Here is a 27,801-nt window from a genome sequence, read left to right on the forward strand (position 1 = left end):
CGGAAACCCCCCCCCATCTGAGGGTTGCCCCCCCCCAAAATATCATTAAAATATGTGTATTGTAAATAATATAATGATATATTCTTAAAATAATTGTTTAAGAAATAAAATAATACAAATGTAAACGGGGCAACAACAAAAAAAAACCTTGGTGTCCCCTTCAAAAATTGCTCTTGAGAATTGTTATGTTTATTGTCCCCCCCAACATTTTGATGACATTGTCGCCCCTGATTGTGCATTGAGTGTGCACAGAGGCACAAACTTGTGAAAGTGTGCTCAATACAATACAATTATGGACCAGTGGAGGTGGGGCGTGATGGAGCGTTCGTCCGGATAGAGTGAAAGCGGTAAGGGTACACATGGACGTAGCCAACTAGAGGTCACTGAGGTCTGGACCTCGGTCATTTTTTCATATTCAAAAATGAATTTTGATGCTATGTACAACACAATAATACAAAAATAAATAAGCGGTTGATAACTCCTTTGAGTGTCTGCATGCATGTATAATTTTGTTTGGACAGTTGGATGGGTCCTTTAGTGTCAGCAAATCCTACAAGAGTGATAAAATGGCGCTACCTGAAGCTGCGCAGCGCATTTTGCGGGGCAGACCAGAGTTAATGCGGGACCGGTCTCACAAATCTGATGAATCTGCACTGCGAATGATGCGTGCTGTCCCGAGGACAACAGTGAGTCACATTCTGACCCATTTGAATTTGACACAAACTACGGAAGCCCTGAACCGCATGGTGAAAAAAATAAAAATAATTCTCTCTTCAAAAAGAATTTTTTCTTTTCAAAATATTTTTTTTCTCCTCAAAACAATTTTTTTTTTCTCTCTTCAAATTTTTTTTCTTTCTCTTCAAAATCATTTTACATTGGTGTAACTGCCTAGCTCATGTTAAGACAGACCAACAATATTTGGATATTTATTTGACATTCTTCATCTGGAACTCTTCACTTCTGCAGTAGACAATGTGTTTCAAAAGCATAGACAACTTGTTATATTAAAATATATTATATAATTAAATTTCACTATGAAAGTCTGCACATGACACATAGCAACAGAGAAAGCATTAAAAGCATAAGATTACATGTTTACTGGATCCTTATTCTGATTACTGATAGTGGCACCTGGTGGCCAAGGTTGGTACCGCATTCCTTTTTTTGAAGAGAAAAACAAATGTGAATAAATGTAATAAACCCATCTGATATGAGACTCTTAAAGGTGCTGTGCTGAAGCTAGTTGAAACAAGATTAAACTGCCTGTCATATTAAACTACATTGACGAAGTAAACAGGAAAACATTGCGCAGGTGTCCGACATGCTTGCAGCGTGGGGCTGGACTGGAACCCTCCGTCATCCCTACAGCCGTCGCGGCTGGATGACTGGTTCCTGGGGTCTGTGCGCCGCTCACAGCTGTGCCCCCCCGGTCCCGTTTTTCCCGGAGGTGCATGATGAGCTGACGACTTCATGGAGGGCACCCCTCTCCACTCATCACAAAGCCACGTGCTCATCCACTCTCAATACCCTCACTACGGGAACACGGCAATTCCCCAGGTGGACTTCACCCAGCAGTTCTCCACGGTGAAGAAGCCATTTCACACATCCTGCCCTGCCGCAAACCTGCCGCCACGGGCCATGCCCCGTCTGCTCGCCGAGGGCGTCCTCCTGCGGCTAAGAAACACCCTGCTCTGCCTCAACCTGGGCCCAGCTCTCAGCCTGTGCATCGAGCACCCCACAGGAAGCACACGCCCCCCCCGTCTCACGGACCCCCTCGAGGACCCGTGGGCACTGGCCAGAGGCACCTTCCTGGCAGACATATGCAGAGCAGCGGGTTGGGCAACACCTAATACCTTTGCGAGATTCTACAATCTCAGGGTTGAGTCAGTATCGTCCTGTGTTTTCTCAGGTCCGAGCCAGTAGAACTCAGTACACGATGATGAACTGACCGGGTGGATCATTGCACCTAGAGCCCTTTCCCTCGGCCGAGGTAAAACTGTGCACTTTCTCTCCCAGGAGATCTCACTCATTCGGATCCCTGGATGACTCCTCCCTAGCGTGTCCGCCGTCGTGTTGCGGTTGCTAGGGATGGGAGTGGCGCACAGCGACCTGAGTCACGGCTGACTCCAAAGGAGGAGAATGCGGGCGAGTTGTGACATATGACAAGAGTGCACGCTGCCTTGCCGATTTATGTACGCTACCATTGCGGTGCTGTCTGAACGGATCAAGAAGTCCTTGCCCCGGATTAGTGGGAGAAACCTCCGTAGGGCAAGAGATACAGCCAACAACTCTAGGCAGTTGATGTGCCAACGCTGCCGGGGTCCTGTCCAGAGGCCAGTGGCAGCGTGCCCATTGCACACAGCGCCCCAACCCAGTTGAGAGGCGTCTGTGGTCACCACGACACGTCTGGACACCTGCTGCAAGGGGACTCCGGTCTGCAGAAAGCAGAGGTCTGTCCAAGGGTTCAAAGTCTGACGGCAAGAAGGGGTGATTGTCACAATGTATGTGCCGTGGCGCCATGCCCATCTCGGGACCCAAGTCTGTAGCCAGTGCTGAAGCAGTCTCATATGCATCAACCCAAGTGGCGCGGCCGTGGCTGAGCATGCCATATGCCCCAGGAGCTGGGTCGTCCTCAATCCTGTGGGAAGAAGAAGCGATGCGTGGGGCGGTTGTAGTGGCACTCACCTTGAGGAAGGAGAGCCGCGACTCATTGCGAGTACATGAGCCATCCAAATATGCCGCCTCAGTGTGATCGCTGCCCAGGCACAAGAGGCAGCGTCTGTGGCCATTGGTCTTGGAGAGAAATCGACCGCATCCAGGAACAACACAGGGGCAGTAGGGCATCTTGAAAAAGGCACGTCCTGAAAAGGACATTCAACGCCACTGTGTATTGCTCCTTTGTGAGTGGAAAACTCAAACTCTTTTAGAGAAATTAAACTATTTAGGAGGAGAACACTCTTTTAGCAGTGAAAAAGCGCTGTCGAAACGCCCAGGGGCATAGACTATACAGCTTGCAGAGAGAGGGAACGCCAGCTGGAAACGCGCCGTTGATCCACCAGCAATGCTTCTCGCTGACAGAGGTGAGTGAAACAGTGGTGAACTTCAGCTTGCTGTTGCACAACCATTCGGCTCCGAAGAAAAATTCTGACTGGCACTTGCTGCCCTGCATCCCTTTGTACCCATATGTCCGGGGCAGGGCAGGCAAATTCTTGGCCTTTTCTCAGGTTCAGAGGTACATTTGCCGTTCCAGGAAGACCCCTTGCGTCACTTCATTTGACACAACGTCGAGTGAGTGACAGAAGGGGAACCACAGTGCTGAAGGTGCCCAAAGTTGTAGAAACACCCATAGATGAATTGTTCATTTAAAACTACCAGAAACTTATAGCAATAAAATGCACATTTTTGAACAAAACTTTGCCTTAGTATAGTTTAATCATTACTGCCATACCATTTCTGACTATAGGTGCTGTTTGTTTAGTTCTTGGTAGCTTTGGGAGCTGACCTTTTAACATTAGTAGCCATGCCACACTTTGGCATTTTCACTAATGTGATGATCCTGAACAGTGTTCCAAGTGGTTGACGTGTGTCTTTCCAGAGAAAGGAAGCAATTTATAATGCTGCCTGTATTCTCCATCGTCCTTCCTTATCCTTGGTTATGTCCTTTTTGTGATCAGTTTTTTGGTGTCATAAGAAACAAACTTTCTGATTAAAATATCAATCTGCCTTGCTGTTGTGGGAAACATCTGTTTCTCTGAACTGGTGAGAGAACTACAGCACACTGTTTGATGTGCAGCTGACATCTCTAGAGACATAGCTCAGTCCCGTAACTGGAGGTCATCTCCAGTTTGGTGAGAATTGTGATTACTTCAGCTGTGGTCAGACCTTGTTCTGTTGTCTCAAAGCTGGAAATCAGTGGAACTTTTCTTCAAATCAATTGTTGTTTTATTGGTGGATGTCCAGATTGCACTCTCTGCCCTGTGCCGCTGGTTTGTGGTTGTGGCAGGCAAAAGGCATTTCCTGTTCCGCAGCTTTGTCATGCCCATGTACGTGGCGCCAGTTGCAGTTTTGGCTGTGTTTTTGGTTCCAGATGTAGTCATGCCCTTGAAGTCTCAAAGAGACCGATCAAAAGTCTGATAGCATCTGCAAGTACTTGATGATAATGGATGTTACATGAACACTGTATGCCAGGAACGTTGCGGTTATTATGAAGACAGATGGACTGGCATGTTTGCTGCTATAAGCTGGTGGTTGGGACTCATGCTCAGTTCAGTTTATATCCAGTACCTGAGGATCCATTGATTAGAAAGAACCCAAGATTTGTTTGTGTGACAAATGTATGAATGGGCATTTCTGGAGTAGTCTTTGTTGTTGAACACCCATTTCGAGATCAGAAAGAGAATCAAGAAGAAACGGTAAGAGTTACAGCTTGTTCGACCAAAGAATTGTACACTTTTTCGTCACTAAAAGAAATTGCAAAAATAATCACCATTTTCAGACAGGTTGTAAAAACTCACCCCTTCACTCTTTGGTTGTACAAACTAATTGGTCACGCCCTTAACTCACTCAATTGTTGTGTGGGGTTGGACGGATGCTCGAACAAACTTTTAGGTGAAATCAACATACCAATGGCTTATTTAGTCTGTAGTTGACTCTGCACATTAAGCTGGGATACAAGAACATAAAAAAATGTCACACATCACCTATAATTTGAAATGGCTTTAGTGGGTCACTTTATACAAATGTATTTTAATCGAGTATTTTCTTGAGTGTTTTTGTGTGCAACAATGTGGCATGAGACTTATGATGAAATTATGAAGATAATCATCTCTATGTTCAGGTTCAGTAAACATAGACTATATTACACAACTTGTTTCAACCGATTTGTAATAGCAATAATATTTATTTTACTAACAGGCTTGATAAATACAGGCCAAAGGCCAACAAACCCAATCATGCTGAGTTTGAATTCCACATTTATTTTGATGAAGCATTCAAAGATGTTAAAAATGAAGGCATGCAAATGACTATGCTAAAAAAAAAATATTCACCCTCATGTTGTTCCAAACCTATGACATGAGATGTTAGGCAGAATGTTAGTCTCAGTCAGCGTTGACTTCTATCTTTTTTTGAAGTGGTGGTGGCGTAGTGGCTAAAGCACTGGGCTGTTAATCAGATGGTTGCTGGTTCTAACCCCACAGCCACCACCATTGTGTCCTTGAGCAAGGCACTTAACTCCAGGTTGCTCTGGGGGGATTGTCCCTGTAATAATTGCACTGTAAGTCGCTTTGGATAAAAAGCGTCTGCCAAATGCATAAATGTAAATGTAAATGTTTTCCAAGCAATAAAAGTGAAGGGTGACAAAGGCTGTCATTCTGTCTAACATCTCCTTTAGTATTCCATGGATAAAATAAATTCATACTGGTTTGGAACAAGATGAGGGTAAGTAAATTTGACAGAATTTAGATTTTTGAGTTAAGCGACCCTTTAATAACCTAAAAGGAAAACTTGTTTCTACAATTACATCTGTCCGCAATTTATTTTTAGGTGAGTAACCTAATGTTACTTTGGCTCTAACAATAAGAGAAAGTCACACTTACAGACCCTGAAACAATTGTTTACAAGAAGTAAGCACCCTATACGATGACTTCCATTTTAACTTTCAAGTTAGATTTTAAGTCACACACACACACACACACACACACACACACACACACACACACACACACACACACACACACACACACACACACGTTGTGTTTCCATGTTTTATGGGGACTTTCCATAGATATAATGGTTTTTATACTGTACAAACTTTATATTCTATCCCCTAAACCTAACCCTACCCCTAAACCTAACCCTCACAGAAAACATTCTGCATTTTTACATTTTCAAAAAACATAATTTAGTATGATTTATAAGCTGTTTTCCTCATGGGGACCGACAAAATGTCCCCACAAGGTCAAACATTTCGGGTTTTACTATCCTTATGGGGACATTTGGTACCCACAAAGTGATAAATACACGCTCACACACACACACACACACACACACACACACACACACACATATATACATATACACCAATCAGCTACAACATTAAAACCATCTGCCTAATATTGTGTAGGTCCCCCTTGTGCTGCCAAAATAGCGCTAACCTGCATCTCAGAATAGCATTCTGAGATTATATTCTTCTCACCACAATTGCACAGAGCGGTTATCTGAGATACCATAGACTTTGTCAGTTCGAACTAGTCTGGCCATTCTCTGATGACCTCTCTCATCAACAAGGCATTTCTGATCTCCTGGGATTTTTACACACAACAGTCTCTAGAATTAATTCCAAATGTGCCAAAAATCTAAAACATCCAGTGAGTGTCAGTTCTGTGGACAGAAATGCCTTGTTGATGAGAGAGGTCAACAGAGAATGGCCAAACTGATTCGAACTAACTTAGTAACTCAGATAACCACTCTGTACAATTGTGGTGAGAAGAACAGCGTCTCAGAATTGTCTTCTCATTTTTATTCAATTGTACATTAACTAGTAATCACCTGTAAGCCATTAATAATATACCGAGATAAAGCTATAAATATTTACATTATGATTTGAGTATAAGATCTTGACCTGAATAAGATGATAAATATTCACATTTTAGCTGGAACAGTATATAAAGGTACTGCATTTGGCATCAACACTATGTTAAGAAAAATTATCTTAAGCTGGCTTCAGCTCTCAATAGAAAGTTCTGTCTGTGTTCATGGATTCACCATCAGGGTAGACAAGGAAACCAGAGAAGGTTGTGTAGCGTCCCTGATTGCTGTAAACAGCATAGCCCTCATCCTGTTGACTGTACAGCCAAATGCTGTCTCCTCTCTTCAGTGACAACAGTAGACTCTGACTCTGCATCTCTCTCCTCCGAGACATGTTCTCATTGAAAACCATGGCTTGAACCTCCGCTCTGCCCTTCATCAGTTTCACCGAGACCGCCCGGCGAGGGTGCTTGCCCACAGTAAATGCGAAATAGTACGCACCGGGAAAGTGGCAGGTGAAACGTCCGGATGTTATGTTGAAATGGCCACCTATGTTGACGTACTCCACGTCAAACATGAGAGCTTCTCTCTCATGATGTCCTCTGCGTTCTCCCAGTGCCGATGATGTCCTTGCCACTGAAAAAGCAGACCTTGGTTCGTCATTGGCTGTTCTTCTTTTCCAATCATAGTGAGGGTCTATAGGCGGAGGACAACCTGGGAGATGGACCTCTGGAGGAGACAAGTGATTATTGAGATACTCAATTGAGGAAGTGGAATCTGGGTAGACGAGATAACCACTAAATGTGATGTGGGGTCCGACGTTGCTGTAGATGTCATAGTCTGGGCTCTCCTGAAGCAGCAGGTAGACTGTTTCCAAGGGTTTCAGACTGATCATCACACTCTGACTCTGCACCTTGCAGCCTTGGTTCCTGGATTCATCATATGCTATGGCCTGAACCTCCATCCCATTTTTCATCAGCATTACCAACAGCATCTTCCATGGGAACTTTCTCACTGTAAATGAGAAGCAGTATGTGCCAGGCAAGCGGCATCGAAAATGGCCTGTATCGGGGTTGAAGTCTTCACCAACATTGACTAGGAGATGGTCAAAGGTAACAGCTTGGTGAGAGCCACCCAAGACACTGGTACTATGAGTGGCAGAGAAGGACGAGCGCAGGCCTGACATCATTGGAGTAATGTTTAAGGCAGTCATGCAATCCAGATAGCAGAGCAGCCCCAGTAAACAGGAAACACTTCTGCATGGTCTGCATAAAGTCTCACCAGCTGCAGTAAGAAGAAATCACTGTTATGCTCAAAGGTGCTTAAAGGAATAAAAATTAAATTCTGTCATAATTTATTCACACCTGGATGATTTTCTTTCTTTTGTAGAAAACACAAAAAGAGATATTAGGTAGTGATGTTAGTCGCCATTTCATTGCATCTTTTTTTTGTGTTACAGGGAGGAAAGAAGGTCATTTGGATTTGAAACAACATGAGGGTGAGTAAAGGATGACAGAATTTTCATTTCTAGGTGACATTTTTGTCAGAAACCAAGTGCCATTTTTGGGCTTCATTAAAAACGTAACAAATATCAAAACTCTTAAAAAGTGCACGAGTGTGTTACTATTGTGAGAGGGTTTTTCTAATAGCAAATATTAAGTTTTGCCCTTCAGAGACAACATTGATCAGTTTAATTTTTGTGTAGTGCAATTAGTAAGAGATAATGTACAATCAGCCATTCATTATCAAATAAAATCTGACAACATTTTGTATCATCCTAAAGGGGTTTAATTCGCAAAATGACCCGCTGACTGTACATTATCTTCCTTATTGACATGGCTGCTTACTGAATTAAATGACAAAAAAGACATGAAACTTTTAAATCTGCCAAATATACTATTTAGCAGGCATTATCATACATACAGTATTTGAACACAGAATACTGTTATTGACCAATCAGAATGAAGTATTACAGTGGGACGTGTAAGACAAATCCATATTTTTCATCCTCTAACTATCTGATTGCTACTAATATTTAGTTTTATCTTTTAATTTGATCTTTTCTCACACTTTGTCACTCACTTATTTTTATAAAAACTTCAAAGCCTCAATGTCCTGCACCCCTGGCATCTGGTAATGTGCAATGAACTGGTTAAATGGCATAAAACCGTGCTAGGAAGTTAGGTTTAGACCTGTCAGAATGGATTTTGCCTTTCATATCAAGTGCTCAGAGGAGCAGTAGTCCCTCTAATTCAGCTGCCTTTTTCTGTTCACAATGTGCACTAGCTAAAGGTAATAGATTAGACATTGGTTCATCTGCTCCTATGTGCTGGAACAAAGGCATATTTGGGAGAGAGGACTGAAACATGTCATGGATGCAGATCCATGGGAGACTTTATGGTCAAGTTAGACCCAGTCAGTAAGTAAAAGATGAAGAGAAAACCGGAGACCGGTAAACAAGGGGTCACTGGTAGTATTTACTTTCTTTTTTAAATAGTGTCAAATGACCCATATGGACAATCATAAAATGTTAAGTCAAGAATTCCTACAACTACTGTGTTATTACATTGTGACATTGGCTACCCTCCGTACCTACCTTATATATTTTTGCTTTTTTATATTGATTAAAGGAATATGCTTTGTTCAATCAAATTTAAGCTCAATCGACCACAATTGTGGCATAATATTGATTGCCACAAAATGTCATTTTTAATTTCTAAAATGTCCCTCCTTTAAAAAACAAAATAAAAAAATAAAAATCAGTGAAAGGGCCCAGCAATCAGTTTCAAAATTATAGCCACAGGACGTAAATAATATTTGTGTTAACATGATTTTAGTGTGATAAATTAATTTACTAACCTTTTCTTTGTAAAGTTATATTACATTTTAAAACTTTGTTGCCATGACAACGTTACACTCTAAACACTAAAACGGCTGTAAAAACGACAAAAAATAACACTCAAGTTGTTGTATTTTTGCAGTCGATTTAACATGTATTGAACCCATATAATCCCTTTCAAAATCAATGATAATTTAAAAACAGGGTTTTTTATATTGATTAAAGGAATATATGCTGATTTAAAAACAGGGTTTTTAAATCAGCATATACTGTAACTCATCTATGAATATCTTAAATACCCAGGATCACGCTTCAAGATTTCTGATATTGAGTTTTCTGATATTTGATTTCATTTACTAATGTCTTGTCTCAGATCCCAAATATTCATTAATGCAATACACAAAATGGACAACTGAATGCCAAATAAAAAACCTTTCTGAATGGCCTGTTTGACTAACATTCAGTATCTGGATTCAAGATCAGTTATGCAACAGTACTGTATATTCACAAAATACATTTTTCACTGCTCAATGTACGATATTACTCAATATAAATGAAATGCATCTACTGGATATTAATTCAAACAAAAGAGTAATGTTATATGGTCTACAGTTGTTGTAACAAAATGTCTGATAATTAATCATAGTGATTAAACAAAGAGTTTTCTTTAGCACAAACACAGTTTTTACCTGGTGTAAATGTCTGCAGAAAGTTCATATCTGTGATGGACAGCCTATTTCTGTCCTGTAAGCCGCTAGTAGACGCAGTTTTCACAACTCTGTGAAGCTGTCCAAATTTCTGTGTGGCTCTACTCTCACCGAAAACTACAGTGCCCCCATTTTCAATGTTCAGAGAGAGAGAGAGGGAGAGAGAGAGAGAGAGAGAGAGAGAGATAGAGAGAGAGAGAGAGAGAGAATTTTCAGCCTATGCCAAATGGTTTGATTTGAAGTTGTCTTTAATATGTCAGAATGTCTTTATGATCTGTGCCAATGACATTTAGTGTCATTTTGTTATTATTTGTAAAGTTTTACTGTTTCTTCCTCTTTCATTGAGAATAAATCTTTATTTCTGTCTGACCATGAGGGATAGATAGACAGACAGACAGACAGATAGATAGAGACAGACAGACAGACAGAGAACACTCACTCAGATAAGAACTTCAGTCATATCAAAATCCTTATAAAAGCGGTACTATTCTACACGGGGGAGGGGCGCCCTTATGGGGGCTGCCATTTTTGAAACACATGACCAGCTGAATACTACTGTCTTAATCTCAGTAACCATCTTGTTATTGGACACTTTCACGCTTGGATTAACTAAATCATGGCTAATTGTGAATAGTGAATTTCTACAATGGCACCTGTAACTGAAAACTTTTTATTTTGAATGATGCTGCATCCACATTTGCACGTTTAGTCTTTCCTTTGAAACCATAACACCATGCAGCCCTCGAATATAATTTAAATGTTTAGTATGTACAAAAATCTGCTGCTAGAATCTTAACTAGGACCAGGACAAGTGATCACATCACTCCTATCTTATAATCCTTGCATTGGTTCACTGTCAGGTTTCGTGTAGACTTCTCATGCTTACCTATGAGGCTTTGACCCTCAACACATTTAACCCCCTACACTCCAATGCGTGATCTCCGCACGTGTTTTTTATTCCTCCTACTTGTCTGGGTTCTATGGGAGACAGGGCCTTCTCTTCTTTTGCACCAAAACTGTGGAAATCTCTTCCCCTGAATCTCTTAAAACTCACTTTTTTTAGGGTTGCTTTCTGTGATTATTATTGTATTATTTTTAAGTTATTCTAATGTGTTTTTATGTTTCTCTTGAAAAGCGCTTTGAGATGCAACTTTTAAAGGCGCAAAAAGAAAATAATGTTTTATTATTATTATTATTATTATCATCATCATCACTGTAAGTCCAAGATGACGCGAGCAAAAAGTTACTGAGTGCACCTTTAATACTTCATAAAAATGGCCCAACATGCATAAAACGTTTTTTTTTTTTTTAAAATACTCAATATAAATATATTTAAGCAATGTAAGAAAGTTTTATAAAGCAATTTCTTTGTATTAGACTCGCAATATAAACACTGCATAAAAGTCTAATGCACTGCATTTGATGAAGGACGAAGACAACATACTATGCAGTTTCGGGGATGTATAGTTTGCAATGTAAACAATCTTCCCTCACTTCAAAACGTTTCCGCGTGCGTCGAGGTCAGGCCGTTCTGACGCAAGGCGCCGGAAGGCGTGTTGCACTGCGTCTTCGCCGTCAATGCAAACGAAGTAAGAGGCACAGAGTCCCAGCTCAAAACCGCATTCAAGACAAGATGGCAGGGTTGCCCCGCAGGATCATTAAGGTAACCGTGAAGTTAGATTCATTTGCACATGTTTAGTCTATCCTTTGAAACCATAACACCATGCAGTCCTCGAATATAATTGAAATGTTCAGGCAAAGAGAAGCGATAGTTGAGCGCTGTGTTGTTAGCCACATCCGTTTCAGTACAATCGCTCGAATCCCGATTATGGGTGGGTTAAAATTACACCCACCGTTGTGGTGTGAGTGAAAGATGGCGGTGGGCCTGTCTCCAATTCATTACTTTTTGAACGGAAACAAATTAAAGACGACTCGAAATGACAGAAGTCCACCATCTAAAACGAAAGTGTAGAGTTCGCTTGCGGTCATTCATTGATTGAGCGCGAGCTGTTGTGTGTGAGCTCACGCGCTAACTGCTCTAGAAACGGCCAGCTAACTCAACCAGTCGAACCACTAAACCAAATCATCTCTTTCATGTGGTAAAAAAAATACTATTTTCTCTCAACTCGCATATAGATGAGGATAAATGTTATTAGTTCATTTTGGGTGATTAGCCATTACGGACTCGATTATGAGCCAAATAATTAGACTCGCTCGCTTCCTCTTCGCTAGGGAAGCAGTTTTTTGTGCTGCCGGACGAGCTAATGACAGCAGGCCCCAAACAGCAGAGATGTCAAATCAAATGACTTGTAACGATTAGGTCGGCCGTTTATAAAATAACAACCTCTAACCTTTCTCAAAGAAAGATTTCACGTTTACAACGTTGAATTAGCCTGGGAACTGGTTTATGGCACGTGACATGACAGAAGACGTTTCTTCCTGATACAATCACTGCTTTGAATGCACATCTCTCCGCATATTTCAGACAGAATGCATATTTCTCTGAATGTTTTTGTCCGTGGGTTTTCTGAAACATGTCAGGAATTTCGTTCTGTGGTCAACATGTAGTGTTGAGAGTTCTGCTGCTCAAAAAGACAATAATTACTCCGATGTGTCTTAGCTCTATGTGATGATACCCCAGAGAGGCCACAGATAAAATAGCCAAAAAACTTAATAGACCCATTTATTGGCAAAAAGTTCTCGAGTTAAGCAAAACTAATCAGGCATTTTTAATCGCTTTAGTTGGACTACAATGTTTCAATTTGTTGTAGATTAGAATTGTTTATGTTTTCATTGTATATGGACCAAAATTCAGTATATAAATACTGAAGATGTAAAATTGTTTGAACTTAATTATGTCCGTACTTCTGGCCAATGAATGGCCTAATTCATCCTTTGAACTGTGGTTCCATAACTTGACCGCTTTTTGATATAGGTTTGTTGCAGTTCGATACGAGATTGTAAAATGCTTTTTTTGGCAAAAGATTTTGTTCTTTGATGGCAAGTAGGGAATTTTAAGGCCTTGCACACCAGAGGTCGACACAATAATGAGCACGTTTACATGGACTTAAGAAAACAGTTTATTCCAGGGTTTTAGCAGAAAGTGCCATTCTGAACCATCATGTAAACAAGAATGCTGAATTCCTTACACTGTTTAAGGGATTACGAGAAAGTGGTTTAACACACCTAGGTTTCTCTCTGAGAATGCAGATTACTGTTGTCATGTAAACACATAAGTGCCATTCTGATGGGTGTTTGAAGAGTGCGCATGCGTGGAACAGACCGGGGTAACAGACATCATTGAATGGAGCCCAACAACATGTCAACACAGCAGAAATAATTCAACCATTCTGGGAGTACAGAGGAAAGATCACATATACTGTTAACTATACCCATTTATACACACAAATGTAAAATAGCCACTGTCCCTAACATCCGCATATATGCACTGGTACTTTGGGTGAATCCCAGAGTTTTGTGTAATAGAGAAACCCCCGCCATTGCATCGCAATTCAGCTGAAGGTTGCGGTAGAAAGTTAATGAAACAAACACAGGAACAACTCTGGAATTTCTGGAAATGTAGCGAATCAACTGAGATTAAAATAATGAAGTCTTTCTTGGATGCCATGTGTGTTCTTTCCACAAGCATCGAGGGAAAATGATGTTGCTGTGGAGAAAGCTGCTTACTGACGGAGCCACATGTATACGGGATTAAAGAGTACACTGCTTATACAGTGTATGTAAACTGGAAAACTGCTTTCTCAAGCTGCTAATAAGCCGCTTTCTGGTGTCCATGTAAACGTAGTATGTGTGAAACGAATATCCCTTCACATTAAACATGTGGCAAAAGATCGCTGTTTGCACAATCAAGCTCTATACAATAGGTGGTGCTAATTGACAAGCAATTTTACCCCGGTACGTTAGGTGGCGCAAAGCCCCTTTCTGCTGGTCTGCCCTTCGCCCATCACGGATGAGAAGAACTACTTGAAATCACACCTTGCATTTTAATCAAGATAAATCAGCCTCCCCGAAGGGCACTAATGAACAATCACGATAGTCATGCTGGTTTCAAAAAAAGTGTGTTCTGAATGACTTATTTTGGAGCCCCACAACTTTACAAGTGGATGGTAAAGACTTTGAAGGGAATAGTCTGGGCCGCATTAACTCACAGGCTTCGGAGCATCCACCACCGTATTACACCCAAACTGATCCGCCAACAAATTTCTCAGTGGGTGCGTGATACTGTGGTTTGAATGCATCTCCAAGTCTCCGTCTAACCATTAGACGACCAGGTGGAGGATCGGTGATGAGCTGGGGGTGTTTCAGCAAGGCTGGGATTGGGCAGATATGTCTTTGTGAAGGATGCATGAATCAAGCCACCTACAAGGTTATCCTGGAAGAAAATCTGACAATGTTACCCAACTCTGAGAATCGATTTTTCCAGCCGGACAATGCTCCATGCCACACAGCCAGTTCAATCAATGTGTGGATTTGCACCACTTGCACCAGGAGTGGAATAAAATCACACAACAGCAATGTGAAAGGCTGGTAGAGAGCATGCCAAGATGCATATAAGCTGTGATTGAAAATCGGTGTTATTCCTCCAAATATTGATTTCTGAATATTGAACTAGTTTTCTTTGCATTATACGAGATCTGAAAACACTGCATCTTTTTTATATTTTGTCCCATTGTCATTTTCTGCAACTAAATTCTCTAAATGAAAATATTTTTATTTGGAATTTAGGAGAAATGTTGTCAGTACTTTATAGAATAAAACAAAAAAAATCATTTTGCTCAAACATGTACCTATAAATAGTTAATACAGAGAAACTGATAATTTTGCAGTGGTCTTTTGCAGAGCTGTATATTGTGACCATCACTCAGACAGTGTCCATCTTTTCAATTACAAATTATTAATGTTAAATATAAATAATATCAAATAGAATTTTGTATTAATTTGTATAATTCCTCACCCACTGTTTATCTGACTCTCAAAAAAAAAGGCTTTTTTTTAATGTATTCAAAAAACAGTGAAGATTTGGAGTAACTTCCACACATTTTATTCTGCGTTATATACACTTTAATGGTACAATCATGCTAAAAAGTTGCATCCCGCTGCTTATTACATGCCCTTACATGATGAGGAGAGAAACCATCTAAAACTATTTAAAAAGCAATACGAGACATCATTAGCTTTGTTTACATGCACTAATTTACGTCAATCAGAATAATCCGAATGAAATTCTGATTGCAGATTCCGAATGTACTGTTCATATGTTCCCAAAACGTTGCATTTTGATACAAATGTTTCCTTACATGTGCTTCACATGTATTCTGAACCGAACTTCTGTGCATGCAAAGAGCGTTAGTCATTGCGTTCTGAAGAAGCGTAGAAAGGCTGAGAAAGTGAGTGTCACCAAAATCTATAATTGCCGTTTTTGCTTTGTATCTAAAACATATGCCAGAAAAGCTTTCTTCTTATGTTACTCACTTTACTCTGCAAATAATTAGAAGCTGCATCTAATTCCCTGTTTGACTTAACCATGTATTTGCCTTATGCCCATTCCTCCAATATAACTGCAGACATCTCTGCTCTGGATGTGAGTTAGAACTAAAGACAGGTGGGTGTTTTCCCTTGTTGTCCTTAAAGGAGTTTACAGATGTGGTATAGAAACAAAATAATATGGACTTTAAGCAACTGCTGCAGATGGGAAGCTACACAAAAATCACTAAGCAATAATGACTGTGGAACGGAGCATTAAATAATTTAAGAAAAAGGTATTGAAGACAGCAAGAGAATGATGCTTGCAGTGTTAAAATAACTGTCAGAAGAAGAGTTTTACTCTTGTGCAATATAAATAGCCTATGTCTAAAACCTAGATATTATCATTAATAGGCTATCAGTTTTTTTTTATTTTTATTCAAAGCCTATAACCGACTGTGTGTAATTAAGTTTTTGATGAGGATGTTTAGGCTATTTACTGTGTTCCCTTTGCATCATATCTTGTAAAACATATTATAACATTGACATTCTTAATCTGTCATGTACAACCAATTGTCACTAGGGCAAAGAAGAAATGTTTTAGAAATGATGGTTATGACTTCAGGAAGTGAGTGAAGTCACATACATGCAATGGAACACAAGCACCTATTATTAATGTTTTTTGCAGTATTTGATGCCTTTTAAGAACATATGTGCGATACAGAATTTTCAGTGTTTGCTAAATGTGTTTCATCATGCAACGTATTTTTTACTGGGCTGTAAAGATGGATCTTCTCTACACTGTAAAAAAAAGAAAATAAAAAAAAGCTGCTGTTGCTAGAATGATTACAGTAAAAATGTAAACAAATTTACAGAACAACCTGTACATTTTACAGTTTAAAACTGTTGTAATTTACATGATCATGCTGGCACTGAAAAAAATAAATCTGTTGAATATACAGTAAAAAAAGTCCTAAACTTGTGGTGGTGGTGTAGTGGTCTAAGCACATAACTGGTAATCTGGTAATCAGAAGGACGCTGGTTCGAGCCCCACAGCCACCACCATTGTGTCCTTGAGCAAGGCACTTAACTCCAGGTTGCTCCGGGGGGATTGTCCCTGTAATAATTGCACTGTAAGTCACTTTGGATAAAAGCGTCTGCCAAATGCATAAATGTAAATGTAATGTAAATGTATAAAAATGACAGAAGAGCACATGATGACTTGAAGTTTACCAATAATGATTCTTCCAGGAGCTATGACCAATAAACCTGTAGAGGCAGTGCTCCTTTGCACTCACACAAACGCTAAACACCATTCGGGTAACACATGAAATAAAATTATGCAATAAACATGAACTAAACTACATTAAATATAACACAGAACACCCCATTTTGCGTAACTGAGATAAAAAATATGAAGAAACATAACTATTCCCATAAACTATAATGAAATATGATGGGTCATGCAGAGAATTGTGGGAATGTCTGATTATTGTTTTACTGTAATTTTAACAAAAATTTACCATAAAAAGAACATGTACTCTCTTGTTAAACAATGTAAATTTTACTATTAATTATAAAGGAAAATCATACTTTTTACATCTTAAACATTTTATTGTAAAAACGACTGTATTGTCTTTTGTTACAGTGTATGCTCACCGCATATATCCCAATTAATCAATAATTAAATTTGTTGTCGAGGATTTTCATTATCCATAATTACCTGTTTTATAATTTTTTTTTTTTTATTAAATGTTGGCGCTCTACAGTAATATCATATAGATGTAAAAGATGAAGAAAATAATAATTTAATGGAAATGAAATGCACATCCTCACTGCTGTTTCAGGATTTCTTCCTAAAGTTTAATGTTGGGAGTCAAAACAAATTTCTGTGCTTTAGTATCACTGGTTGTGCTGGTTTTGGTAATGCAGCGGCTACTGGCATGTGATACAAAGCCCATATTTTGTTGTTCAGTGCATTTCATCGCCACGCGGGAATAAAAAATTGGCACACCGTTAAAAAAAAACAAACAAACTTGGTTTGTCGATGCACTGATCTTTGCTCCTGGTGTGAGTGGCTTCATAGAAATCCATTGTTGCTTTTTACAGCAGTTCTCAGATGTACAGCATTTCCAGACACAGGCATTTCACAGGTGATATCAGATTCTCTCTCATTAGTCATATGGGTGTGTGTTTACAAAGGGCCTTACAGTTCAGCCCTGTGTCTCTCTTACTCTTCTACACAAAGAGACTTGAGTGGTGCAATGTATTTGAATGGTTGTCATTTTTATTTTAATGGAACATGTCTCTTTTGTTCTATTTTTGAGTAATGCACTCCTGGCTTTTAGGTATAATGAGTTCAAATACTTAAAAGGATAAATGCCATCCAAATGTGTGTGGTATTGTCTGTCTTGAATGTAGTGCAGAGAGTGTTTACTGAAACTTTTCTAGTGCCTTTCCAGTGATTATATAGCACAAACTTTACAAAAGTTTTACATGGTTAAGCGTATTGATTATCTTTGTGGTTGTTGTAAAAATTGTAATCCTGTGACATTATTAACTATTTTTAAACATGCATGAACTTGGCTGATGTTTAGAATAAGAAAAACTTTGTGTATCATTTGAGATCATTATCTTTTCACAAAACTTTACATGGTGGTCTTCATAAAATCTCCCTGTAAATGAAAATTAAGTAGATAGTTATAGAGATGGCCTGCATGGAAAAAGTGTGGAAGTGTTTCAGGCAAGTAGACAGATTTGTCATTATTCCAAATTAAAAACAATTGTGAAAGAAAATGCTTATTGAAAACTGTGTATATATATACAGTTTATGTCAGAGGTTTACATACGCCTTAGCCAAATAAATTTAAACAAAATTTTTCACAATTCCTGACATTTAATCGTAGAAAACATTCCCAGTCTTAGGACAATTAGGATCACAACTTTATTTTAAGAATGTGAAATATCAGAAGAATTGTTCAGAGAGTATTATTTCTTTCTTTCATCACATTCCCAGTGGGTCAGAAGTTTACATACACTTTTTTTAGTATTTGTTAGCATTGTCTTTAAATTGTTTCACTTGGATAAAACATTTTGGGTAGCCTTCCACAAGTTTAGTCAGGTGTTTAGTCAGGCGTGTGCGAGCAACACACTTTTTTAAGTTCTGCCCACAAATTTTCTATCAGATTGAGGTCAGGGCTTTGTGATGGCCACTCAAACACCTTGACTTTGTTGCCTTTAAGCCATTTTTCCACAAATTTGGAGGTATACTTGTGGTCATTGTCCATTTGGAATACCCATTTGCGACGAGCTTTAACTTCCTGGCTGAAATCTTGAGATGTTGCTTCAATATATCCACATAGTTTACCTTCCTCATGATGATCTATTTTGTGAAGTGCACCAGACCCTCCTGCAGCAAAGCACCCCCACAACATGATGCTCTCACCCCCATGCTTCACGGTTGGGATGGTGTTCTTCGGTTGCAAGCCGCACCCTTTTATATCATCCAAACATAACGATGGTCATTATGGCCAAACAGTTAAATGTTTGTTTCATTAGACCAGAGGACATTTCTCCAAAAAGTAAGATCTTTGTCCCCATGTGCACTTGCAAACTGTAGTCTGTCTTTTTTTATGGCAGTTTTGGAGCAGTGGCTTCTTCCTTGCTGGGCAACCTTTCAAATTATGTCGAAATAGGACTCGTTTAACTGTGGATATAGATACTTGACTACCTGTTTCGAATGCTATTCTGAGATGCAGATTGGCTCAGTTTTGGCGGCACGAAGGGGGCCTACACAATATTAGGCAGGTGGTTTTAATGTTGTGGCTGATCGGTGTGTATGTGTATATATATGTATGCATGTATGTTTTTTGTTGTTGTTTTTTACAAATAGGTTGCCAAAATAGGTTTCCATTGATATTAATTTTATTGGGGCTTAGTAAAAATTTTGGGAATGTAAGTATCAATCAGAACTGCTGAACCATCAGAAAAAAATCCTTGTTTTTGCGCCCTGATAGCAAAGTGACTTTCAGTTACAGGAATGATCCTCCTGGAGTAACCTGAATATTCATGACCTGTCTGTGAATGTATCACCTTGCTCTGCTGGTTGGTTTTTGCTGATCCAGAAGAATTAGGCTAAACTAAAACATAAGCATTGTACTCGGGCCAATAATGATTGTTAAAATGTTATTTAAAAGAAGAATTTTTTTTTTTCCTGTTGTGCATTACATGTTGCCTCTGAGACGTACCAGTGCTTTGCACTAACTAATTAGCTGAATGCATAGAGATGCCTCATGTTCCAACCTGATTGATCCTGTTTCCATGTGTGTTTAGGAAACACAGCGTTTGTTGGCAGAGCCAGTGCCAGGTATAAAGGCAGAGCCAGATGAGGGGAATGCTCGCTACTTCCACGTGGTCATTGCCGGACCTCAAGACTCCCCATTTGAGGGAGGAACTTTTAAACTTGAACTCTTTCTTCCTGAAGAATATCCAATGGCAGCTCCGAAAGTACGCTTCATGACCAAAATATATCACCCTAATGTAGACAAGCTGGGAAGAATATGTCTAGATATTTTGAAAGGTGAGAGACCATCTCATTCCATCCTCAGAGTTACGGCTTGTAAAACCAACACCCTTTAAATTCACAAAGGGAATACCTTTCGAAGTTAAAGATTATACTGATTTAAAATGTTGTTGGCTGGACATATATGTCAGATGTGTTTATGCTCTGAATCTTTTATAATGCACCCTTCAATATGCTAAATAATAGCGTTATACAATAAATATTCTATGAATGCTTCTTTTGTTTTCTACTATTGGGAAAGGTGTGTAATGTCTTTATCTCGAGGAATGAATGTTAATAGGAGTTGTCTCTTAAATTGTATAGCTCCCTGTTATTGCTGGCATGTATATAATATGAGATTTGCCCTTTTAATCTCTTTTAAAAGATCAAGAGGATCTCAGATTAAACTTTTGACCCCTCAGAATGATCTCTCTCTATGCTACTTTACTGTGCTGGACCGCTAGTAGGAAGCTACCAGCTACTTTTCTCCTTATGCTCTTTGTCTTATTCATCCCTCTCGATGGCATGATGTCATTCAGATAAGTGGTCTCCAGCCTTGCAGATCCGCACAGTGCTGCTATCAATCCAGGCATTACTAAGTGCTCCCAACCCTGATGATCCTCTAGCAAATGATGTCGCAGAACAATGGAAGTCTAATGAAGCTCAAGCCATAGAGACAGGTGGGTGCTGGTTAAATGCATTTTACCAACACATTGCATACTTCCTACTCTGCCTGCTACTACTGTTATACGGTGCCATGAAGAATATATAACAAGAAGGTACTAGTAGTAGGGGTAGGTAAATATATTGATTTTACAATTATTTTTGATCTTCATTTGAACAATCTAAATATAATTTCTTTAATCTCAAGATCAATCTTTTTCTCTCTGCGCAACCATCAACCACAATTAGAAGAAATCACACACATTTGCAAACAAATTTGATGACTAAATGTATATATTTAGCAAATAACTTTTAAATGTTCCGATTTCTATAACCAGTGATTGTGTAGAATAGTGGTGGAGGATTCAGCAGCAAAATCCTTTCACTGGGTGTTGAGAGCAAAAGTTGTTCTGTATAATGTGTATCCTCTTTTAATACCCTTTCTGCTCTTTACAGTCAGTTGTTGATCAGAAACATTTCATTCTTATCACGTATAGCACGGATGAGATTAAAGGCATTCGAGGCGCTCTTAATGCGCTCATTTACAAACACACTTTACAGAATAGACCGTTTTCTTAAAGAAACGGTACTGATTTTTAGCACATGTTTAACAAATCAATATAAAGACTTCGAAAATAGCATAAGTTATGCAATTAAACAATAAACATGTAACAATTTTTTTTGAATATATATGCATATTAATATTTATTGATCTAATACATGGATTTGTTCTTTTTTAAAAAGCTGAAATGTGACAAATGATGAGAAACTAATAAAATATCATTACTAAATATTTTATTATCGCAGTGTACCTAGTTTGAAGGGCCTATGTATAACAACATTAGCTGGCAGAGAATGTCTTTAAAGAAAATTAAGGCTTTGCTGCTTTTAGTCCATATCTATTGTGGGTCATCTATTTGCCAGTACACTTCTAAAGGTTGACAAAATGCATTTTCAGAAGATAAAAGCATTTAAATTCTGCAGTCTCATTCTTCCATCCAGAAAGACATAGTAAAGTTATGATGGCCAAAGTGTACTAGAGATCTGTCTAATCAACTGCGTTCTAGAACGAGAAGGCACCCGCCCCCTTAATCTGCTCTCCGTACATGGCTGTGTTCTCACCTGCGCTGATGATTTCTTCGCAGGGCACTTCAAAGAGAGCACAATCCATGTTGTGGGGTCTTTCCAAATAGAATTGCCAATAATAATCACTGTATAATTGAGTTGTGACTGACCGTTATCACCTTTTAACCCCTGTGAAGCCCTCAGAGTGGAGGGTAATTGTCTTTGAAGGGAATAGGGCATAGGGACTATCCCAACTGATTGGAATGCGCTTGCAAGAGTTTGACTCGACGAAAGTGTCTTGAGTTTATATTTAATTCAGCTGTGTTTCAGAGGTTTTTTGGGATGTACATCTCAAGTATCTTTTCTTTTCTATTTAGTGTAGTGTGATTCAAAACTTTGATTTGTTGTAATGTTTTATTTGCTTGTTTATGATTCATCTTCATGACTTGCACTGCAGCTCCTGCCTTGTCATTCGTGAAGTCCCCGATGCGCTGTTTTTGTTGGTTAACGGGTCAGTTTGATCATTGTTCGGATCTCAAGTCGGTGGAAAATGGCCAAACTAGGTTGAGATCACTCAGTTTCTGTAAAATGTCACCCTCTAACAGCACAGCAGCATGGTGGACAGAAGAATGTGTCTATGACTGCACTTATTGGCTATTTAAAAAAAATCTCATGAGCCGTTCAACAAGTCCTGCTCCAACTTCATGTTTCAGTAGGAAATACGTCAACAGTGTAAAGTAAGCGGTGCTTTTCAAGGCACTTTATGGGGACTTTAATATGTAAACAAAAAGAGACATTTTAACTGAAATAGACCCATATGAATTGATATCGAATTAGACACTGATCTAAATTCACTGTCTATGGATTGTCCAGGTCTGAAGAGCCCAGTCAGTAGTACTAAGAAAGAATCTGTTGACAGTCACTCATTGCATTCTTTTGTTCCGTCTGAATTTAGTTTTTTTACAGTTTTGGTCGATGTAAATTTAAGTCTTTGGCACCTGCACCTGTTTGATGTATTTTTAGCAACTCAAGCCAATAAGCATTGTTTTTTAAGACCAGTCAGATTAAAAATAGTTCAGCTTTTTAATGTGATGTCAGTTTTTTAAACAATGGACCAATCAGAAGAATCAGGGGGTTGTGTAAGTACAGTGAGGAAAATAAGTATTTGAACACCCTGCTATTTTGCAAGTTCTCCCACTTGGAAATTGTGGAGGGGTCTGAAATTGTCATCGTAGGTGCATGTCCACTGTGAGAGACATAATCTAAAAAAAAAAAATCCAGAAATCACAATGTATGATTTTTTAACTATTTATTTGTATGATACAGCTGCAAATAAGTATTTGAACACCTGTCTATCAGCTAGAATTCTGACCCTCAAAGACCTGTTAGTCTGCCTTTAAAATGTCCATCTCCACTCCATTTATTATCCTAAATTAGATGCACCTGTTTGAGGTCAGTTAGCTGCATAAAGACACCTGTCCACCCCATACAATCAGTAAGAATCCAACTACTAACATGGCCAAGACCAAAGAGCTGTCCAAAGACACTAGAGACAAAATTGTACACCTCCACAAGGCTGGAAAGGGCTACGGGAAATTGCCAAGCAGCTTGGTGAAAAAAGGTCAACTGTTGGAGCAATCATTAGAAAATGGAAGAAGCTAAACATGACTGTCAATCTCCCTCGGACTGGGGCTCCATGCAAGATCTCACCTCGTGGGGTCTCAATGATCCTAAAAAGGTGAGAAATCAGCCCAGAACTACACTGGAGGAGCTGGTCAATGACCTGAAAAGAGCTGGGACCACCGTTTCCAAGGTTACTGTTGGTAATACACTAAGACGTCATGGTTTGAAATCATGCATGGCACGGAAGGTTCCCCTGCTTAAACCAGCACATGTCAAGGCCCGTCTTAAGTTTGCCAATGACCATTTGGATGATCCAGAGGAGTCATGGGAGAAAGTCATGTGGTCAGATGAGACCAAAATAGAACTTTTTGGTCATAATTCCACTAACCGTGTTTGGAGGAAGAAGAATGATGAGTACCATCCCAAGAACACCAACCCTACTGTGAAGCATGGGGGTGCTAGCATCATGCTTTGGGGGTGTTTTTCTGCACATGGGACAGGGCGACTGCACTGTATTAAGGAGAGGATGACCGGGGCCATGTATTGTGAGATTTTGGGGAACAACCTCCTTCCCTCAGTTAGAGCATTGAAGATGGGTCGAGGCTGGGTCTTCCAACATGACAATGACCCGAAGCACACAGCCAGGATAACCAAGGAGTGGCTCTGTAAGAAGCATATCAAGGTTCTGGCGTGGCCTAGCCAGTCTCCAGACCTAAACCCAATAGAGAATCTTTGGAGGGAGCTCAAACTCCGTGTTTCTCAGCGACAGCCCAGAAACCTGACTGATCTAGAGAAGATCTGTGTGGAGGAGTGGGCCAAAATCCCTCCTGCAGTGTGTGCAAACCTGGTGAAAAACTACAGGAAACGTTTGACCTCTGTTATTGCAAACAAAGGCTACTGTACCAAATATTAACATTGATTTTCTCAGGTGTTCAAATACTTATTTGCAGCTGTATCATACAAATAAATAGTTAAAAAAATCATACATTGTGATTTCTGGATTTTTTTTTTTTAGATTATGTCTCTCACAGTGGACATCAAATCAAATCACTTTATTGTCACACTACCATGTACACAAGTGCAACAGTAGGTCAAATTCTTGTGTGCAGTTTCGAGCAACATAGCAGTCATGACAGTGACGAGACATATACCAGTTACAATAAACAACATACACAAAACAATTTACATATCAAATGTACACATACTTACACAACACGATAATTATATACAATACACACAATATAGAATACACAATATGCAATACAATAAGTAAGGAGTATATGAAATATATATATATATATATATATATATGAAGTAGTATATTGAGGAGAATATGTTGACAGTCCAGTGTGAGATTATAGATTAATAAAGTGCAGTGCTAATTATTGATCCTGATAGATCAAGTGTTCAACAGTCTGATTGCTTGGGGGAAAAAGCTATCATGTAGTCGGCTGGTAGGACATGCACCTACGATGACAATTTCAGACCCCTCCATGATTTCTAAGTGGGAGAACTTGCAAAATAGCAGGGTGTTCAAATACTTATTTTCCTCACTGTATATGTACTTATGAACAAAGTGTGTTAATATTTGCAAAGGTAGATTTAAAGAACTATAAATGGGCCATTTGTTAAGTTCCAGTGTGCTCTGTCCTGTGTAAACAGCCCCTTAGTCTTAGAGGGATTGGCCTCACAAAAATGTGTTCTTATCACGTTTAACTGCCTGCCAAGTAAATTATTTTTATTAGTCACACTGATTTTGCAAGTGCAAAAACCACACCCTCATTGATCACATAGTTTGATTTAGGCAAGGATGCCAAAGGTACTCTGAATAATTGATCGCCTCAGGGGGCTAAGTGTGATAAACTTGGCACGCATTAGAGAATAATTTGAGGTGTCCTTATGTGCTTTCCAAGAACAAAATGATTGTCAGATGACTTTGATGTAGAGGGCAAGTTTATTAACCCTGAATTTTGTTTTTCTTTTGCAGCCCGAACATGGACCAGGCTTTATGCCGGAAACAATATTGAAGTCTAAAAATGTATGCGGGACAAAAAAAAATGGAAGTCAAGAGTGAACACAACTCCATGTTCCAACAGTCTGCCACAGTCTTAGGAAACAAACAATTATGATAAAACAAACTGTAAAGAATATATTAACAAAGTAAAAAGAGAACTGCAGACAATTTGTGATTTTAAATGCACATTAGTACAAAAAACGTCTTTGTCCAGATTCACTGCTGTTCAGATGCATGGGCAGATGATCGACTCCTACGGCTTTCTTTTACAGTGGTTGGGAAGGCAGCCTTAGACTTCTGCTATGAAGCATGCATTAAACTGACTGTAATTTGTCACATTTGTTTTGTTTTTTTTTCTGGGGGTAACTTTTTATATTTCTTTTAACCTTTTTTTTTTTTTTTTGCTCTTTGTTAATAAGAAGCAGCAGATTAGCCCCCATTTAGAGCACCTTTTCTGTCAAACTGCAGACTTGCCCTCTTAGAAAACCTAGTTGAATATATAGTTTCACTAAAATGGAAAAGACGCAAGATTTAACCAAAATTCAAAATGTAATTTCACCAGGGAAATGGTTCAACTGTTCAACACAGAGACCCTTACGTAGATTTGATTTATGTTTTAGACTATGGGCAAGGTAGAGCTAGAAAGAAGGGAGATTTTGGGTAATATTTCTTTTTGTATACAAATGTATGATATTCTGTTTTAGTTTTGTTTATCTATCTTGCCATCACTGTACTAATTGCACTCTCAAAATTCCAACATTGTGTGCTTTTTTTTTTTCTTCTTGTGTCTGTCACAGTCCAGTGCATAAATATTCATTTGTCTGTTTCTTCCTTTAAGCTATTATTTCGAAACGGCTGAAAGGGGCTGGAGGTGAATGATGAATAGTGAGATTTTAGTAAAAGCGGGAGGGATGGTAATGTTTGCAAAAACATCACAAATGATCAATAAAGGCTTTGTCTCAATTACCATGATTGGTCTTTGGTTAAACTATTTGGGAAAAAAATAACTGTTTGTAAATTTCTGCTTTCTATAGGAGGAAAAGATACTGCTTTTTAATGCGATGACAACAGTCCACACACATACTTCTGTTCTTTATGTAAATAAAATCTGTTGTTTAATATGAAGCAATTATGTGGTGGTTTTATTGCCTTTAGTATAATTAATAATACTTTAACTGGTAATTTCAGCTTGTCTTCTGTGCAGCACCTTTTTTTTGTTTTGTTTTTTCTCCCCAATTTGGAATGACCAATTTCCAATGCGCTTCTAAGTCCTCGTGGAGGACTCACCTCAATCTGGGTGGCGGAGGACAAATCTCAGTCTCCATCTGAGGCTGTCAATCCACGCATCTTATCAAATGGCTTGTTGAGCTAGTTACAGGGGAGACATAGCGCGTGTGGAGGCTTCACGCTATTTTCCGCGGCATCCATACAACTACCACGCACGCGCCCCACCGAGAGCGAACCACATTATAGTGACCACGAGGAGGTTACCCCATTTGACTCTACCCTCCCTAGCAACCGGGCCAATTTGGTTGCTTGGGAGACCTGGCTGGAGTCACTCAGCATGCCCTGGATTTAATCTCGTGACTCCAGGGATGGTAGTCAGCGTCTTTACTTGCTGAGCTACCCAAGCCTCCCGTGCAGCAACTTTTAATTAAATTGGAAAGTAAACACTTTCATAGGCGTTGAGAAACTAGTAATAACCACTGGATTCTTATGGATTACTTTTATGCTACCTGTATGTGCTTTTTGGAGCTTTAAAGTTCTTTCCACCATTCACTTGCATTGTATGGACCTACAGAGCTGAGATATTCTAAAAATCTTAATTTGTGTTCTGCAGAAGGAAAGTCACATCTGAGATGGCATGAGAATTGGTAAAAGATTAAAGAATTTAAATTTTTGGGTGAACGGTTTCTTTAAGTGATTTGTTTTGTCAAATTTGGCCACATTTTAAACATGAATTTTAAATACATTTGTTAAGGGATATTTTTATTCACATTATTTTTTAACTCATTTAATTGAATCCTTAATTTTTATAAGTGGAAAATGTAGTCCTTCAAAGCTGACATGTGTTTGCGCCTCTAGGTGATGTCAGCATCATTCTTGATGTATTTGTTTATATAATGTTTTTATTTTTAGCACCGTTTTACCACTTAAATATTTAATTGATTTTCAATGTATGACCAACGAGTTTCCACCGTTGGTTGTATTGATGAACCATTGCCTGCAGATGGCACCATCACAACATATCAACGTTATTAGAACGCTGTAGTGTATGTTTAGTCTCTAGTGTTACTTTGTATCCTTAATTGACATT

General features: G+C 39.1%; 2 protein-coding genes across 2 annotated transcripts; one reads left to right on the top strand and one right to left on the bottom strand.

The window, feature by feature from the left end:
- Nucleotides 1-6,375: 6,375 nt before the first annotated feature.
- On the bottom strand, nucleotides 6,376-10,179 carry c1qtnf13 (C1q and TNF related 13). The gene is made up of 2 exons (XM_052096772.1): nucleotides 10,057-10,179; nucleotides 6,376-7,812 (listed from the first exon to the last, which is right to left on the bottom strand). The coding sequence occupies exons 1-2, from the start codon at nucleotides 10,082-10,084 to the stop codon at nucleotides 6,731-6,733; spliced, it is 1,110 nt and encodes a 369-aa protein (XP_051952732.1). The 5' UTR covers nucleotides 10,085-10,179; the 3' UTR covers nucleotides 6,376-6,730.
- Nucleotides 10,180-11,596: 1,417 nt separating this feature from the next.
- Nucleotides 11,597-26,451, top strand: ube2na (ubiquitin-conjugating enzyme E2Na). Its single transcript, XM_052096774.1, has 4 exons — nucleotides 11,597-11,737; nucleotides 19,891-20,137; nucleotides 20,659-20,799; nucleotides 25,458-26,451. Exons 1-4 carry the CDS (start codon nucleotides 11,708-11,710, stop codon nucleotides 25,502-25,504), a joined length of 465 nt encoding a protein of 154 aa, XP_051952734.1. The 5' UTR covers nucleotides 11,597-11,707; the 3' UTR covers nucleotides 25,505-26,451.
- Nucleotides 26,452-27,801: the final 1,350 nt, after the last annotated feature.

This window comes from Xyrauchen texanus, chromosome 29 (assembly GCF_025860055.1).
Source record: "Xyrauchen texanus isolate HMW12.3.18 chromosome 29, RBS_HiC_50CHRs, whole genome shotgun sequence".
NCBI classification, from domain to species: Eukaryota; Metazoa; Chordata; class Actinopteri; order Cypriniformes; family Catostomidae; genus Xyrauchen; species Xyrauchen texanus.

What these genes read in the sequence shown, in the direction of transcription:
- c1qtnf13 (XM_052096772.1), bottom strand. Translation starts at nt 10,084, where the DNA reads ATGAACTTTCTGCAGACATTTACACCAG. An exon ending in TCTGCAGACATTTACACCAG is followed by an intron (nt 7,813 to 10,056) that starts GTAAAAACTGTG and finishes TTCTTACTGCAG; the next exon opens with CTGGTGAGACTTTATGCAGA.
- ube2na (XM_052096774.1), top strand. Translation starts at nt 11,708, where the DNA reads ATGGCAGGGTTGCCCCGCAGGATCATTAAG. An exon ending in TGCCCCGCAGGATCATTAAG is followed by an intron (nt 11,738 to 19,890) that starts GTAACCGTGAAG and finishes ATGTGTGTTTAG; the next exon opens with GAAACACAGCGTTTGTTGGC. An exon ending in AGCTCAAGCCATAGAGACAG is followed by an intron (nt 20,800 to 25,457) that starts GTGGGTGCTGGT and finishes TTTCTTTTGCAG; the next exon opens with CCCGAACATGGACCAGGCTT.